Source organism: Mus musculus, chromosome 9, assembly GCF_000001635.26.
Source record: "Mus musculus strain C57BL/6J chromosome 9, GRCm38.p6 C57BL/6J".
Taxonomy (NCBI): Eukaryota; Metazoa; Chordata; class Mammalia; order Rodentia; family Muridae; genus Mus; species Mus musculus.
Window position 1 is genome coordinate 57,094,975 of NC_000075.6, and position 16,872 is coordinate 57,111,846.

Here is a 16,872-nt window from a genome sequence, read left to right on the forward strand (position 1 = left end):
TGGGAATGTCTCACTGTCTGAGAGTAACTCTTCTGAGCAGTCTAGACACAAGACCATTATGATCTGTGCTGGTATATCCAGGATTGGGTCCGGCTTAGGGACAGTTTTAGATGTACTACTGTCTGTATGTCTGCTAGATAGACTTGTTGCTGAGAATGAATGTGTGACTCAAAATTGTGACCCAAGTGTATGAATGGCTTTGGAATTTGAGTGTTTCTGTTTTCCTGTTTAGAAAAAACCTAGTTTGAAGTTATTGTATTCCTCTAGGGCTTTTGCCAAGCTTGCTTTTCATAGCTTTCCTTTCTTCCTATTTGATTTTGTCAGCATTGATACTCCAGGAGTGATTAGCCGAGTGTCCCAGCTATTTAAAGGCCACCCTGATCTGATCATGGGCTTTAACACCTTCTTGCCTCCTGGCTACAAAATTGAGGTGCAGACTAATGACATGGTGAACGTGACAACACCTGGCCAAGTTCATCAGATTCCCACCCATGGCATCCAGCCCCAGCCTCAGCCACCACCTCAGCATCCTTCCCAGCCTTCATCCCAGTCAGCTCCCACTCCTGCTCAGCCAGCTCCTCAGCCCACAGCTGCCAAAGTCAGCAAGGTGAGTTGTGAGAAGATTCTGCATCTCCTAACCTTCCCCGGTGTACACAAGTTACAACAGTGTCCTCAGGGAAGACGTTGACATATCACATGTTCATGTTTAGATATACTTCGTTATTTTGATATTCACTTAAATCATCACACCAGCGAACTCGAGGACTCTTGTTTGTCCTCAGCTTCTGTTTATCACTAGTCTCAGGGCTGGCTTTGTAGTAGTCCTTTGACACCTGGAATAGGATCTGTGTGTGTGTGTTTGCTTTGTTTTTTGACTTGGGGTTTTCTGTGTTGCCCAGGCTAGTTTTTCAATCCTGAACTTTGGTGGTCCTGAGTAACTGGGAACCTAGGTGCTACCATCATACCTAGCTCAGAAATGATTATTTTTATCGTGGTCAAATTAGACTTTGCATAAATGGTTGTCATTATATTAAGGTGGTAGTAGAGCTGCTTATGATGACATGACTGTAAATCTCAGCACTGGAGCTAAAAGCAGGACAAGGAATTTGAAGATACTCTGAGCTATATTAAATACTGTCTCAAAAATTGCAATCAAGTTACTCCGTTTGCCAGATCACCTGATAATCACAATAAGTAGACGATATCCTTGATGTAGATATGCTAGGAGAGTCGCTAGCCACATAGAGTTAAATTTTAGTTCAGTGTGTTATTGCACTAACTAAATTTCACGTTCTCAAGAACCAGTGTGTAGCTGATGGCAAAAGAAAGGATCCCTTTATTTCAGAGCATTCTATTTATTGAACATAGCTGGTTTAGAGACACTCCATTGGATTATAGGAACTATTGAGTTGTTGTTAGCTTTGACATTAAAAGCCTGTGTAGAATGAGGTTTTCTTTTTAATTTCCACCTGTTAAGGTAGTGAGCTTAAAAATTGTGTATGAAAATTTAATGTTGTGTTCCAGAAATTTAAGCCTGAGGTATTAGTGTCAGAATGTGAAACTGTCTCCTACCCTGTCTTTATGATTTGAACTAACTAAAATGGCTTGGCTTAACTAGTACTTCATGGCCCTAAATGAGTAAAAGATGTGACTTGGGTTTTAAATTTATGTTACTTTTTTGATTTGAAGTTTCTTCCCCAATGTCAAACCACTTATGTTATTGAGGAAAATACTTTCTTCTTTTTAGCCTTCCCAACTACAAGCACATACTCCAGCCAGTCAGCAGACTCCCCCACTCCCACCATATGCATCCCCACGTTCTCCACCAGTCCAGCCTCACACACCAGTGACAATCTCCTTGGGGACAGCTCCATCTTTGCAAAACAATCAGCCTGTGGAGTTTAATCATGCCATCAACTATGTTAATAAGATCAAGAACAGATTCCAGGGCCAACCAGACATCTACAAAGCATTCTTGGAGATTTTGCACACATACCAGGTAAGAGGGTTGGTTATGTATTTATTCTCCCCCCCCCCCCACCCCACTTGTTTTGTTTTGTTTTGAAGACAGGGTTTCTCTGTGTCGCCCTGGCTGTCCTGGAACTCACTCTGTAGACCAGGCTGGCCTCAAACTCAGAAATCCGCCTGCCTCTGCCTCCCAAGTGCTGGGATTAAAGAAAGGTATGCTCCGCCACTGCCTGGCCATTTATCCCTTTTTAAGCAGGCCCTATAATACTGGGCTCTAGTGATCCTTTTGTCTCAGCCTCCCCAGTAGCTGGGACTCTGGTTGCTGCCCAGAAAGTTTTTTTTTTTTATTTTCATGGTTCAATCGGGCTTTACTTACAAGATGGTTACCCTCAGAGAATCTAGTCTGAGAACAACTAGAATATTTATTATGCCCAGTAATTCTTACTGGGTATAGTAACTGGTTAGAACTAGAATGTGTGTTTAGGAGCCCACTTCTACTTACCTTCTTTGCTTACCCTGTAACATCTTGTCAGGATTTTTAAGGTCACTAGCCATGAAGAGAATGTTTGTTTCATATTGGAAGTTTCTGAGGATAATTTGTAAAGCATGATACATTTACAAGAGAGCATGGAAGACATTTTCTAATGTCTTCTGTTTTATCAGCTTAATTAAAGGAAAGTCATGTGTTTGTAGGTTAAGATGTGTCATTCAGCACCTTCTCTTTGCTCAAAAGACTGCAATCAAAACAGTAATTAAAAACTTTAATGTAACTGAAATAACATATTTTAGCCATATCAAACATTTCCGAAAATAATTGTTTTGTGGTTTCGGATTCAAAACAGTAGTCCTCCTAATATCATCCGCCCATTTTATCCTTCTTCAGAAAGAACAGCGGAATGCCAAGGAAGCTGGAGGAAACTACACTCCAGCTTTGACTGAGCAAGAGGTGTATGCCCAGGTGGCTCGACTCTTCAAAAACCAGGAAGATTTGTTGTCTGAATTTGGACAGTTCCTGCCAGATGCCAACAGCTCAGTGGTAAATCTCATCTAGACAAACTACATTATTTAAAATTGTTACCATAAGTTTGAAAGCTATAGCAAGAGGGGCCTTTTTAGATGATATTTTGATCAGAATTTTAATCTGTCTCGTATGTCTTCATTAGCTTTTAAGCAAAACAACTGCTGAGAAGGTTGATTCTGTGAGAAATGACCATGGAGGCACTGTGAAGAAGCCCCAACTGAATAACAAGCCACAGAGGCCCAGTCAGAATGGCTGCCAGATCCGCAGGCACTCTGGAACAGGAGCCACACCTCCAGTGAAGGTGAGCGTAGGCAGGTAGAAGGTATGGTGCTCGGACCCTGTATGTCTAGATCAGGTTGGTTCACGTCACAGAAATTGCCCACAAAGCTTCTTAGCAGCTTTGCAAAAGGCAGGTCAGAAAAGCACTTGCTCTGTGGATTATATATAGTGTGTGTTTTTCAGTTCCTATATTTTTTCTTATCTCTTCTTTGCTTGGAGCCTCTAGCTCTTTTGTTTGTTACTAAGATTTAACTAATGTTTCTCATTATTTGATATGTTAAACTTGCCTTGGATTACAGGAAGATTTTTTAAAAATATTTATTTATTTATTATATGTAAGTACACTGTTGCTGTCTTCAGACACTCCAGAAGGTGGCGTCAGATCTCGTTACGGATGGTTGTGAGCCACCATGTGGTTGCTGGGATTTGAACTCGGGACCTTTGGAAGAGCAGTCGGGTGCTCTTACCCACTGAGCCATCTCACCAGCCCCTACAGGAAGATTCTTAAATTGATACTTCATAAGTAAATGAGTGGTCTCTGGGGCAGTTCAACTCCTGTGAGCATAGTGTCCATAAACAAAGTTGGCTAGAGGTCTGTCCTCCGTCTCTGAAAGCTGTGAGCTGTACTAGAAGGAGATCTTAAGTTTGTTAGGAAGCCCAGCTTGCTCTCTTTGATTTAGTGTGTCTAAGACAAGAAGGAAACTATATATTTAATGTTGAATTTCTTGGGAATTCTAAATTATGAAATATGGAGTGGAAGTAGGCTACAGAATTTGGTTAAATGAAAAAAGGCAACGAAAGGTAGTAGGTGTCAAGCATGTGGCAGCAAGGACTCATGTCACATACTCTGACAGATCCCATTGTTTGGGTGTTTGCAGGGTTTTCTTGGTTTTGGAATCAGGTTGAATATAGTAATGGCTTGTTGTTGGCTTTTTGTTTAACTTCAGTAAGTATTCTGAAGATTGCAAGAACCGGCTAAATAGCTGAGAGCTTGCTTTTTGATCTGTTTCCATCCATACTGATGATCCACAGGTAGAAACCGTATGCTAGTGCTTAGTTCCAAAGACTCAAAGGCAGCAGAAGCTGTGGGTGAGGCCTGTGTGCTCTGAGATAGCAGCTGCCCACAGTGCTTGTGCAGCTCCTCATAAGTGGTTAAGAGGTGAATTTTTAAAAGTAAATTTTGGCTAGTAGGGTTATATTGTAGCCTACTCATTTGTGTTTGGTTTAGAAGTTTTTCTTTGTGTATGTTTTGGAGAAAATATCTCATCAAATAGCCTTCTCTGACCTGATATTCAGTAAGTAGTCCAGGCTAATTGCCAACTTGTTACAGTCCTCTTACCTCAGACTACTGAGTGAAGGGATACAGGTGTGTGCCACAATACCCAGCTTGTTTTCCCTTTTAAAATCAATGTTAAATTATTAGTCTGGCCAGGTGCTGTAGTGACACCTGCATTGTGAGCACTGTGGTGGACAGGTCAGTAAAGACGTAACCCAGTCTCTGAGGTAATGGCCAGCCAGAGCTACATAGTGTGACAGTGTTTCAAAACCGCATGACAACAGTTATTAGTGGATATGCTAAAACGATGCTTATGCTGTCTATTGAACAATGAAGTAATTAGGCTTTTTTTTTAATTTATAATTTGAAGTAGTATAAATTAAAGATATATATCTTTTTCTTTCTATGAGGTTTGACACACAAAAACTTCAATTAGAACCCTTTATATTTGTCTCCAAAATGGCCTATTAATATTAGTATCAAAATATAATAAAGCATAAATAACTTTAAAAGTTCTATAGTCTTTTTAAATTCAATTGCATTAAAAAGTTTGAAATCCAGTCTCTTAAAAAACCTCTGAACTCAAAGTCTTTCTACTATGGTCTCCTGTAGAATCAAAAATGAGCTTATTAAATTCTTTCTTTCTTCAAGAGGGAAGAACCAGGGCACAGTCATAGTCTGAATAAGGGAAACTCAAACTCTTAACTGTGTGTAAATAACTGTGTCCAATGCCTGAGTTCCGCTTACCATTAACCTTCTGGGGCTGCTCCTCCAAAAGGCTTCGGCTAGTTTTCTGGCTCTAATGGCTACAGGTTGTCTCGTAGGCTTAGACAGGTTGCACTCCACCATTGCTGCTTGATGGTCTTCCTGCTGTATTATCCTCTTCAAAATAGTTGGCTATTCTAATGCAGCTGGGCTGCCCTTTCACAAATAACCTCTCCTGGGCTCTTCTTTTTCTTACTCCTTCAATCCTTGGCTTCACTTGCTTTTCTGGCTGCACTTTCACCAATGCCCTCTCCTGGCTTCTCCAGGTGCCAAGCCTCAGCTGCTCTCTGATGATTTCATGCCTTTAAAGCCAGTACTCCCTGGGGGCCCAATCTGGCTCCTGTAGCAGAAATAAAGGGTTACTTCATCCTCGCAGCATCCCTTTGGTGGTCTCGAGGAGACACCTCCCAGAAGATGTCACCTCAGTAATGTGGTCTCTTCTTAATCACCACTAATTTCTCAGCTCCAGCTGACCAGCATAAGTTGTAAAAGTTTCACTGTTGCAGTAGTAGTGGTCTCTTAATCGTGGCTGGCTCTTTAGCCTCAGCTCACCAGAACCACAAAGTCTTAATTCAAAATAGAAAATGGTTCTGATAGTCTTTCAACTTATCCCTGAATTTCACAAGTCAGGCTATGGTTATGGTAGCCAATGCCAGGAGGGTTTTCTGAAGGGAGCAGAGACAGGAAAATCATGAGCTTAAAGCCAGCACAAAAAGAGGAAAGACATCCACTTTAAGCATTGTTCACAGGAGAGAATGAAGTTTTTCATTAGCATTAGTAGAGCCATTTTAGCAAACTTACTTGTTTGTGTTGGTTTTTCTTTATTAATGCCAGAAAAAACCCAAACTGATGAGTCTAAAAGAGTCTTCAATGGCAGATGCCAGCAAGCATGGTGTTGGAACGGAATCATTATTTTTTGATAAGGTAAGTAATTGGTGACATTTGATATTTTTGTTAAAGACAAATGGCATAAGTAATTGATAACATTTGATATTAGTTGTTAAGGACAAATGGCAATTGTTTTCTTTTAAAAGTGTCAACTGATAGGGATTATCTTTTTGCAGGCTATTTGACTTTTGTTTAATTTGGAGACAGACTCTATATAACCCAGGTTGCCTTTGAACTCATTTTTTACTTCGCCTAGGCTGGTCTATAGTTTCTGATCCTCCTTTGGCCTCTTAAGTGGCACTACATGTAGCCTACGTGTAGTTGTCCGTCCACCCATTGTGTGTGTGTGTGTGTCTTTTTCTTAATTTTTCTTTTTTAAAGAAGTATTTGTTTTGTGTGTATGGGTACACTGTAGCTATCTCCAGACACAACCAGAAGAGAGCATCAGATCCCATTACAGATAGTTGTGAGCCACCATGTGGTTGCTGGGAATTGAACTCAGGACCTCTAGAAGAGCAGTCAATGCTCATAACTGCTGAGCCATCTCTCAAGCCCTGTCTGTTTCTGTTTTCTTTCTCCTTTTATTCTCTAAAGGTTAGAATCTCACTATACAGCCTTAACTGGCCTGGGACTTCCTGTGTATATCTGCCTGCTTTTGCCTCCATAGTACCAGGAGTTCAGGTGTGTCCCCCTGTGCTGTCTGTCTTTTACTAGTAGTGCTAGTCGTGAAGCCCAGTGCTTTAGACATGCTAGGTGTGTTTCCGCTGTGGAGCTTTGATTCGACATTTGGTTTTGAGATAGGGTCTTATAACTGCCCAGATTTGCCTCAACTTTGCCCTGAAGCCAGGAATGACTTTTAGCTACTATAGATTTCACTCCTTCCTCCTCCCAGTAGGCTGTAGATATGCACTGTATGCCCAGCTTGAGAATTCTATTGGAATGTTTTCAAAGATCGGTAAGGTGTTTTTATGCAGTAGCTAGAGGTGAATTTTTGATAAGACACCATGAATGCTACTTCAGTTTGACTTCTGTATCTGATTTTGTCCTTGGCGTCAAGTTGATGATTAGCAAGCAGGTTCCACAGTGAGGTAGGCAGCTGGTGGGCTTCTCACAGGACACAAGTCTGAATTGGTGTAGTCATTGTTACACTATCTTGTACCTCTGGGTATTTGCAGAAAACAAATTATTTAATAGCCTTTTCTGTCTCTGTGACTTTAAGAGCTATCCTGATGAAGGATAATGGTAATATTACATACACATATAACTAAAAGAGTGTATGTAATATCTCAAAGTCTTTTTTAAATTCAGTAAAAGAAATGGTTATGGATGATACAGAATTTGTATGTGTTTATCATTTTGGTTGAGTGATTTGATTAGGCTATTAGGCTATTATAGCTATTGTTGGCTATCTCTCTACTTTTTCATAGGCTTAAAAGCTGATAAATTAAAAACCAATAACTGGCATACAGTACAAAAAATGTAGTCTGTCAAGGATTGTCCATCTGTGATTCCCAGTGTGTTCTGTGTGGTGCCTCCTGCACCACAGGAGGACATAATCTGTACTAACAAACAGGTGTGTTGATAAGTCCTGGGCAGAAGATGCACAGTGCTAATAATTGTCTTTTAGATCTAAAACTCCAGATTCATAGACCTCGTTATGTAGTTGTACATTTTCTGTAAACTGTTATACATTCTACAACTTTGAGTCTTTAAGAAATGTTTTCAATGCTGTGAGTAGAATAATAGCCTATGTGCATGTGTGTGAGAGAAAACAATGGTGTGTGCACATGAAAGGCAGGGTTTCTTCGTTGAGCACCACTGACCGCTCCAGACAGCTGGCCCTGGCGCTTCCAGGAAATCTCATGTTTATGCCTCCTATCTTACTGTAGGTGTGCTGACAGTTCAGATCAAACCCTCCTGCTGCTTCTGGCTTTGTGATTTCTGGAAATCCCTCCTCTGACCTCAAACTTGCTTGGCATGTGCTTCATTCATTGAACCATCTTTTAGTCCCTTGTTTGTTTGGGGTGTGTGCATTAGTGTGTGCATTAGTGTGTGGGTGTACTTGTACCTACCTGTTCCTGTATGTCAGTGTGTATGTATGTGTGGAGGCCAAAGGTCAGGTGGGTGTTGTCTCTTCTACCTTATTTTTTGAGATAAGAACTCACTGAACCTAGACCTCACTGGTTGCCTAGTGTCTTAGGGTATTATTGCTATGAAGAGACACTGTGACTAAGGCAACTCTTAGAAAGGCAAACATTTAGTAGTTGGGGCTGGCTTACAGTTTCAGAGGTTCAGTCTGTTATCATTGTGGGAAGGATGGCAGCATCCAGGCAAACATGGTGTTGAAGGAGCCAAGAGTTCTATTCTACATCTTGATCCAAAGGCAGCCAATAGGAGACTACTGTATGACACTTGGCAGTGCTTGAGCATAAATATTACCTCAAGGTCCCCCAAAACTAAAGTGAATAGTAACGCAGCCTGTGTGCGTGTGGACACTGTGCCTCATGTGCACACTTGCTTCCCATGCATTCTGTCTGTTTTAGATTGTTTAGAGAGAGGTTACAGCATCCTATTGTCTCCTTTTAAGGTGATTTCTTTGATCATATCTAAACAAAATGACATCAATTCCTTAGTAAATATCTGATCAAATTTACCCTGCTTCTCTTTATAACCATTTTTCTTCTGGTTGTTTCTACAAGGTTCGAAAGGCTCTTCGGAGTGCAGAGGCCTATGAAAACTTCCTTCGTTGCCTTGTTATCTTTAATCAGGAGGTGATCTCTCGGGCCGAGCTTGTACAGCTAGTCTCTCCTTTTCTGGGGTAAGTGAAGTGAAGAGCGTGCCCCCTAGTACTGTCCATATGCCAATGTAGCAGTCGTTAAGAGTGTGTGATTGATAAAGGTGTTATCACAAGTTTCAGCGTCAGAAGGGCCTTTTTAAGCCTTGTATTGTAACTTTTAGGATGGGAAGACAGCTGGGTGTGGTGACTGCACTTTAATCCCAGCACTAGGGAGGCAGAGGCAGGTGAGTTTCAAACCGCCTGCACTACATACCCTAGCTCCAAAAAGGAAAAAAAAGGTGCTGGCACAGTATCAGCTATGATGCAGTACTTAATGGTCTCTTGATCATCTGACCTGCACTAGATTATAGATCAGGGCTCTTAATTGCATTTGACATCCTGAGAATTATGTGAACAGTAAAGCAATGTTCTTGATCAAAGAATGTCTTTTTACTGTCTTGTTGGAGAGCATTCTGTAAGGAAAATGGACCTAATTGATTAACGATGCTTCTCAAGTTGGAAATAATTGTCTTTGGAATTTGTCTTTGGTATTGGAGTTGTGATCCAACCATAAGTTGTAATGTTGTTTCTCACGATAACTGTGTCCCACCTGGAATTGCTTACCAGCTTTTGGTTTGGTTCTTCAGGAAATTCCCTGAATTGTTTAATTGGTTTAAAAACTTTTTGGGCTATAAGGAGTCTGTACATCTGGAAAGCTTTCCAAAGGAACGAGCTACAGAAGGCATTGCCATGGAGATAGACTATGCCTCTTGTAAACGACTGGGCTCTAGCTACCGAGCCCTACCGAAAAGTTACCAGCAGCCCAAGTGCACGGGACGGACTCCTCTGTGTAAAGAGGTAAGTGCCGGTCTTGGGTCTTCAGTTTCTTCTAATGAGGGTAGTGGTAGTACCAGTATCAGAGTCTTCAAAGTCTGCTTGTCAGGGTAGGTACCTTTTCCTCTGCTACTATATGGGGCCCCAGGGTCAATTTCAGTTGGCTAGGTACAATGGCAAGTGCCCCTATTTATGTGGTAAACGCTCTTTCAGGAAAGGCCAGGATTTATATGAATTGTGAAATCATGAACCTTTTCTCTTTTTTTACCAAAAGAAAACTTGTATTCAGAACTTTCACTGTCATAGTGTTTCTGTTGCTGTGATGAAAACACTATGAACAAAGCAACTTGGGGAGAAAACTATTTGCCTTAAACTTCATCACTACTCATCACTAAAGGACGTCAGTGCAGGAACTCCAATAGGGCAAGAACCTGGAGGCGGGGTCTGAAGCAGAGGCAGTGGAGAAGTGCTGCTTACTGACTTGCTTCTCATGGCTTGTTCATCCTCCTCTCTTATAGAACCCAGGACACCAGTCCATGGACAGCCCCCCCCCCCTTATCGTTTACTAATTAAGAAAGTGCTCTATAGTTGGATCTTCTGTATTGTCAGTTGAGGTTCCTTCCTTTTAGATAACTCTAGCTTGTAATCAAGTTGATATAAAACTAGCCAGGACATTTACCAAATTTAAAGTTTGGGCTAATGCTAGTTGATTTTTCCCCTCTTCATTTTTTTATTGAGAAAGTTTAATCACCAATAAGTTTTTACAGGCCTTTCTGCCTCTTTTTTTTAACCTAAAGGTTTTAAATGATACCTGGGTTTCCTTCCCATCTTGGTCTGAAGACTCCACTTTTGTTAGTTCCAAGAAGACTCAGTATGAAGAACATATTTACCGTTGTGAAGATGAACGATTTGAGGTATCTTTTGTCATTTGATGTTTGGGAACAAGGAAGATAAAGAAAGAAAGGGATATTTAGATACTGTGTGTGAGTTAGCTTTAAAAAAAAATAATGTAAGAGGAGACAGCTGATCCTGGTAGTGCATTGCAGGAAAACTTAAACTGTAAAGGTCGTAGCTGGGATGGGAAGATGTAGAATGGGAGTCAGTGGGACAAGTCTCCTGTTGGTCAAAGGGACTACTGAAACTAGGCACAGAGTCTGCATTGCCCAGATGATGGTTACTAAGACCACACCAGAAGGGAAAGAATTGTAGTCTGCATGTATCTGACTTAGTATAGTGATCACACTGAGTTGACTAGTTCTGTTCCTTCAGATCGATGGGAGAGGTCTCTTACCAGATTAACACTGCCAGCATTCCTTCTTGAAAACATCATATATTGTTCCCCACCGGCTGGCAGTTACCATCTTCCCCCATCCTAGTTACGTGTTTATCACTGATAAGACACCATGACTAAGACAAGTTATACAAGAGTTTAACTTGGCTTACCGTTTCAGAGGGTGAGAGTCCATGATGGTGGAAGGAAGGAACAGCTGATAGTTCACATTTTGATCCATAATCAGGAGGCAGAGTGAGGCATTGAGAATCACTAGTCTTTGAAAACCACCCTAGTGATGCATCTCCTCCAACAAAACCACACCTCCTTATCCTTCCCAGACAGTCTCACCAGCTAGGGACTAAGTATTCAAACATGGTGCCTGGGGCTTTTCTTATCCAAACCACCACATACGTAGAGTTAATTATAGAAAACTACAGATAGATTTATGAAAGTGTAGTTTCTCTGTGTAGCTTTGGCTTCCTGGAACTTCGTTGACCAGACTAACCCTGGACTCAGAGATCCACCTGCCTCTGCCTCCTAAATGCTGGCATTAAAGATGTGCACCACCACTTCACCTGGCTTCTATGGGAAGTTTTCAATCAAGCTGGAGAACATATTTTTAGCTAAGGGCAGTTTAGAGTACCTATAATCCCTTGAGAGAGAAGGCAGAAGGATCTAAGAATTCATGGCCATCCTTATTTGCATAAACAGTTGGATGGCTGCATTGGATGTGAAGCAGTAATACAGTACCCCAAACCCTTTTACTCTCATAACTGTCTTTTAGGATTGTTTCCTTACTATTTGTAACAGGTTTATACAATTTCAGAAAAGTTCATAAGCAAGATATGAACACATTTTGTAGTCCCAGCCTTTAGGTGGCAGAGGGAACAACTTGCCACAAATTGAAGGGTAGTGTGGTCTACATAGCAAGCCCTTGTCTCAGAACGAACTAAGGTGCAAGGAAAGGCAGTGCTGTGATAGCTCTCTCTGCTCCCACTGGCCTCTGGTCAGCAGTGCTAAACAGTGTGCAATGGGTTGCAGTTAGCATTGGTAACTGCTAGTCAGTTTATGTATCAGTATTAAACTTTATGAATTATGTACATGGCATTTTTTTTGCCAGAAAATAACCTTATGATAGTTGTAGGTGTCCTTGTTCATATTTTACTGGTAAGAGATCCTTACATACCTTGTATGGAAATCACAACTCAAATTGGGAGGAGTTTGACACCCTCCTTATTCTCCCAGCTCTGCTGTGTTCTGGTGCTAGGCCTGAGACCCTCTTTGTTCTTTTGTTTTAAGCTTGATGTGGTTCTTGAGACCAATCTTGCAACAATCCGGGTTTTAGAAGCAATACAGAAAAAACTTTCTCGCTTGTCTGCTGAGGAACAAGCCAAATTTCGCTTGGATAACACCCTTGGAGGCACGTCCGAAGTCATCCATCGAAAAGCACTCCAGAGGATATATGCTGACAAAGCAGCTGATATCATCGATGGCCTGAGGAAGAACCCCTCCATTGCTGTTCCGATTGTCCTTAAAAGGTATGTATCTTCTGGCTTTTGTGTGCTGTGTGACAGGTTCAGTGTCCCATTAAATAGGGCTCTAGTTTTCTACCTGAGTATCTAATTGGAATTTCAGTTCTTTCCTCAGTAGCTCAACACTAGGGATAGAGTAGAATGGCAGAACATACGTTAGGGGTTTTGTGGAACAAATGGAACAGATGTTGACAGGTGAGGGTGAAAGACTTGAGGTGCAGCTCGGTGGTCGAGTGCTTGCCTATCATGCATGAGTCCTGAGTTCACACAGAGAAAGCCTGATGAGTGTATGGTAGAGTGTAGTGCGTTCACATTTCAGGGTTGGGCTTTGTTTCTGTTGGTAGAAGGGAACTTAGGACTGTTTGTATACTATGCTTGATAGGGAAATACTTTACCCTACCCCAGACCGCAGGCGTTTGAGGGACTGTGATGTGTGTATGTGTCGGGGTGTGTATGGTGTGTGTATGTGATGGCTCAGAATGAGTTCAAACCTGCAATCTTCCTCCCTCACCACATGCCCTCTCTAGGAAACTTGCGTTTCCATGAGCACAGTAAAGATTCTGAGTCATAACAAAGAAGCAAGTTGCTTTAGTTAGTTGGGAGAACTAGTTTTTTGAGAATACTCCCCAAAACCAGATGTGGTTCATGCCTATAGTCCTCACATTAGGGAGGCAGACTCAGGAAGATTGCTGTAAGTTTGATAGTAGCTTGGTCTACATCATGAATTTTAAGTCATCCAAATTTTCAAATAAGGTCTTGTCTCAAAAATGGTTTCATGCTCCCTCTTAAAAACCCCATTGGTGATACCACTCACTTTGTGAATATTCATGGCAGCCAAATTTGACTTCTTTGCCTATAATGTCAGGATTGGGGAAGTAGAAGGCAGATTGCCATAGATTTTTAGATTAGTGTGGTCTATATACATTTTCCAGTAAGACTTGTATCACAAAAATAAGCTCCCTTAAGAAAAAAACCTCACTTGGATAACACCAAGGACATTTTTTGAAGCACCAACAGCATAGGTCTGAGTTTTCATCAAGTGTAGTAAGCCCGCGACACACTCCCGCATTTAACCCTCTCGATTCCCACATGCTGTACTTGTATCCCTTCTCACCTGCTAGGTTGAAGATGAAAGAAGAAGAGTGGCGAGAAGCTCAGAGAGGCTTCAACAAGGTCTGGCGAGAGCAAAATGAGAAGTACTACTTGAAGTCTCTGGATCACCAAGGCATCAACTTCAAGCAGAACGACACTAAGGTCTTGAGGTCTAAGAGCTTACTCAATGAGATCGAGAGCATCTATGACGAGGTGAGCTGGCTGACCGTACAGCTCCCTCAGCTCTGCTTTTTTGTGTTCAGCCTTGCTTTGACTTCTACAGTTAACTAAGAACTGCCAGTTCTTGTATCATGGTCTACCGTCTTAAACCTACTACTCACCGATTCACTCAGTTCTTCCTCTGGTTTCCCAGTTTACCATTCTGCCTTTAATGTACACTCTTCTTTTTTTTTTTTTTTTTTTTTTTCCATTTTTTATTAGGTATTTAGCTCATTTACATTTCCAATGCTATACCAAAAGTCCCCCATATCCACCCACCCCCACTCCCCTGCCCACCCACTCCCCCTTTTTGGCCCTGGTGTTCCCCTGTACTGGGGCATATAAAGTTTGCAAGTCCAATGGGCCTCTCTTTCCAGTGATGGCTGACTAGGCCATCTTTTGATATATATGCAGCTAGAGTCAAGAGCTCCGGGGTACTGGTTAGTTCATAATGTTGATCCACCTATAGGGTTGCAGATCCCTTTAGCTCCTTGGCTACTTTCTCTAGCTCCTCCATTGGGAGCCCAATGTACACTCTTCTAACAAGACCTGGCATCTCCTCTACCTCACTTAAAAAGTGGTAGTAACCCTGTTATTCTGCTCACTTAGCAGGGGTATGGATGGCACTTGGAGCAAAGACTCAGAGATAAATGTGAAATTGGTCTTGCTTTTTGTGACCTGCCTTAGGAGGTAGGAAGCATAAGTGACATCTATCAGGCTTTCAAAAGCTGGCCCTGAGTTTTAAAGAATAAAAATAGTAAGTGAACTTTAACAAACACTTAATTGTTTATCTTTGATAATTTGTTAACCTTTACATGAGAAATTCTTTTTTTTTTTTTAATACTTTTTATTAGGTATTTTCCTCATTTACATTTCCAATGCTATCCCAAAAGTCCCCCATACCCTCCCTCCCACTCCCACTTTTTGGCCCTGGCGTTCCCCTGTACTGGGGCATATAAAGTTTGCAAGTCCAATGGGCCTCTCTTTCCAGTGATGGCCGACTAGGCCATCTTTTGATACATATGCAGCTATAGTCAAGAGCTCCGGGGTACTGGTTAGTTCATAATGTTGTTCCGCCTATAGGGTTGCAGATCCCTTTAGCTCCTTGGGTACTTTCTCTAGCTTACATGAGAAATTCTACCCCAGTATTTTAAGTGCTAAATCTGGAATTTTAAAGGTAATTCTCTTAAGTCTTCAATATATAGAAGGCACTAATCTTTTTATATCAAGCCAATTTGTCCATAGTACTTATGAATATTTGGAAGAGAGACAAACATTATTAAGGTTAACTCTTGTATTTCAGATTAAGTAGCCACTGTCATGTCTCTGTCTAAGCCCAAACTGGCCTAGAATCTTGTACCCTTCCTGGCTTATTCTCCCAAAGGATGTAACTACAGATAGGTGCCACAGTGCCTAAAGTGCATTTTGGTTAATAATAAAAATGTGCTGCTAATGTACTCTTTGTTTGTTTTGAGACAGGGTATTTCTATGTATCCCTTCCTGTCATGGAACTTGCTCTGTAGACCAGGTTGGCCTTGAACTCATGGATCTGCTGGCCTCTGCCTCCTGGGTACTAAGTTTAAAGGCATTTCCCACCACTGCTCAGCATTTCTGGTATAGTATTGTAGGTTTGTTGTTGCTGTATACATGTCACACAATGCTTTTATGTCTGTTCCATCAGAGGCAAGAGCAGGCTACAGAAGAGAACGCTGGTGTACCTGTTGGCCCGCACCTCTCTCTTGCCTATGAAGACAAACAGATACTAGAAGATGCTGCTGCTCTGATTATCCACCATGTGAAGAGGCAAACAGGCATTCAGAAAGAGGACAAATACAAAATCAAGCAAATCATGCACCATTTCATTCCTGACCTGCTGTTTGCTCAGAGAGGCGATCTCTCAGATGTGGAAGAAGAGGAGGAGGAAGAAATGGATGTGGATGAAGCAACAGGAGCACCTAAGAAGCACAATGGTGTTGGGGGCAGCCCCCCTAAGTCCAAGTTGCTATTTAGTAACACAGCAGCTCAAAAGTTAAGAGGGATGGATGAAGTATATAACCTTTTCTATGTCAATAACAATTGGTATATCTTTATGCGACTGCATCAAATTCTCTGCTTGAGGCTGCTACGGATTTGTTCCCAAGCTGAACGGCAAATTGAAGAAGAAAACCGAGAGAGAGAATGGGAACGGGAGGTGCTAGGCATAAAGCGAGACAAGAGTGATAGTCCTGCCATACAACTACGTCTCAAGGAACCTAGTGAGTGCTTAGACTGTCAGCTTTATGCATGGGGTAGATGGCTGGCTTCAAGGCCACCTTACCTTGAAGTACACTTAGTCCTTAGATTGGAACTAGGGTTCGTATCCTACCTCTGCAACTTAGCTGGTTGTGTAACCTTCCTTGAACCCATGAATGAAACCCCCCCCCCAAAAAAAAAAAAATGGAGGCAGTATTTGTCACTTTCTGTGGTTGCTTGAGGGCTTAAGAAAGATGCAAGCATGGAACCTTGTACAGTATCCGGTTCATGGTCATGTGAGGTGTTTAGTTTGCACTGTGGACACATGAGGGACGTGGGATCCATTGGCTAGGTTAGTGAGCAGTGGTTCAGATGAGAAAGAAACGTCACAGTTCTTTCTATTCATAACATAGAAATTCCTTGTTATGCTTATGGCACATAAGGAATCTTTTCAGATGTGTGTTAGCATCTCCTTAATGGGCTTCTTGGTTCATTCCTGATATTTCTGAAGAGGAATTGGCACTCAAGATGGTTTGAGACAAGGCAAAGGGATAGACAGGATTCAAGGGAAAGGAAGCCCAGAGGCTCATTTAAGAAGCTAGCTATCATTGGCTGTATGCTGGGTTCTGCCGCCTCCTTCCACATAATGCTTTCATTCTGAAGTTGGGTGCTTAACCTGTGAGCCAGACACATCCTCACAGGCTTCCCTTCTTTGCT

At 41.7% G+C, this 16,872-nt stretch overlaps 1 protein-coding gene across 13 annotated transcripts in view; it reads left to right on the top strand.

The window, feature by feature from the left end:
- Window positions 1–16,872, top strand: part of Sin3a (transcriptional regulator, SIN3A (yeast)) — a 56,378-nt gene that overhangs the window by 22,984 nt on the left and 16,522 nt on the right. For all 13 annotated transcript variants that reach the window (XM_006510891.3, XM_011242683.2, NM_001110351.1 and 10 more), the window contains 11 exons: window positions 325–607; window positions 1,748–1,999; window positions 2,852–3,004; window positions 3,132–3,290; window positions 6,144–6,233; window positions 8,897–9,015; window positions 9,621–9,831; window positions 10,605–10,721; window positions 12,380–12,618; window positions 13,734–13,917; window positions 15,605–16,178. In XM_006510891.3, coding sequence (XP_006510954.1) covers window positions 325–607; window positions 1,748–1,999; window positions 2,852–3,004; window positions 3,132–3,290; window positions 6,144–6,233; window positions 8,897–9,015; window positions 9,621–9,831; window positions 10,605–10,721; window positions 12,380–12,618; window positions 13,734–13,917; window positions 15,605–16,178 — 2,381 coding nt within the window. The remainder of the gene's footprint in view (window positions 1–324; window positions 608–1,747; window positions 2,000–2,851; window positions 3,005–3,131; window positions 3,291–6,143; window positions 6,234–8,896; window positions 9,016–9,620; window positions 9,832–10,604; window positions 10,722–12,379; window positions 12,619–13,733; window positions 13,918–15,604; window positions 16,179–16,872) is intronic.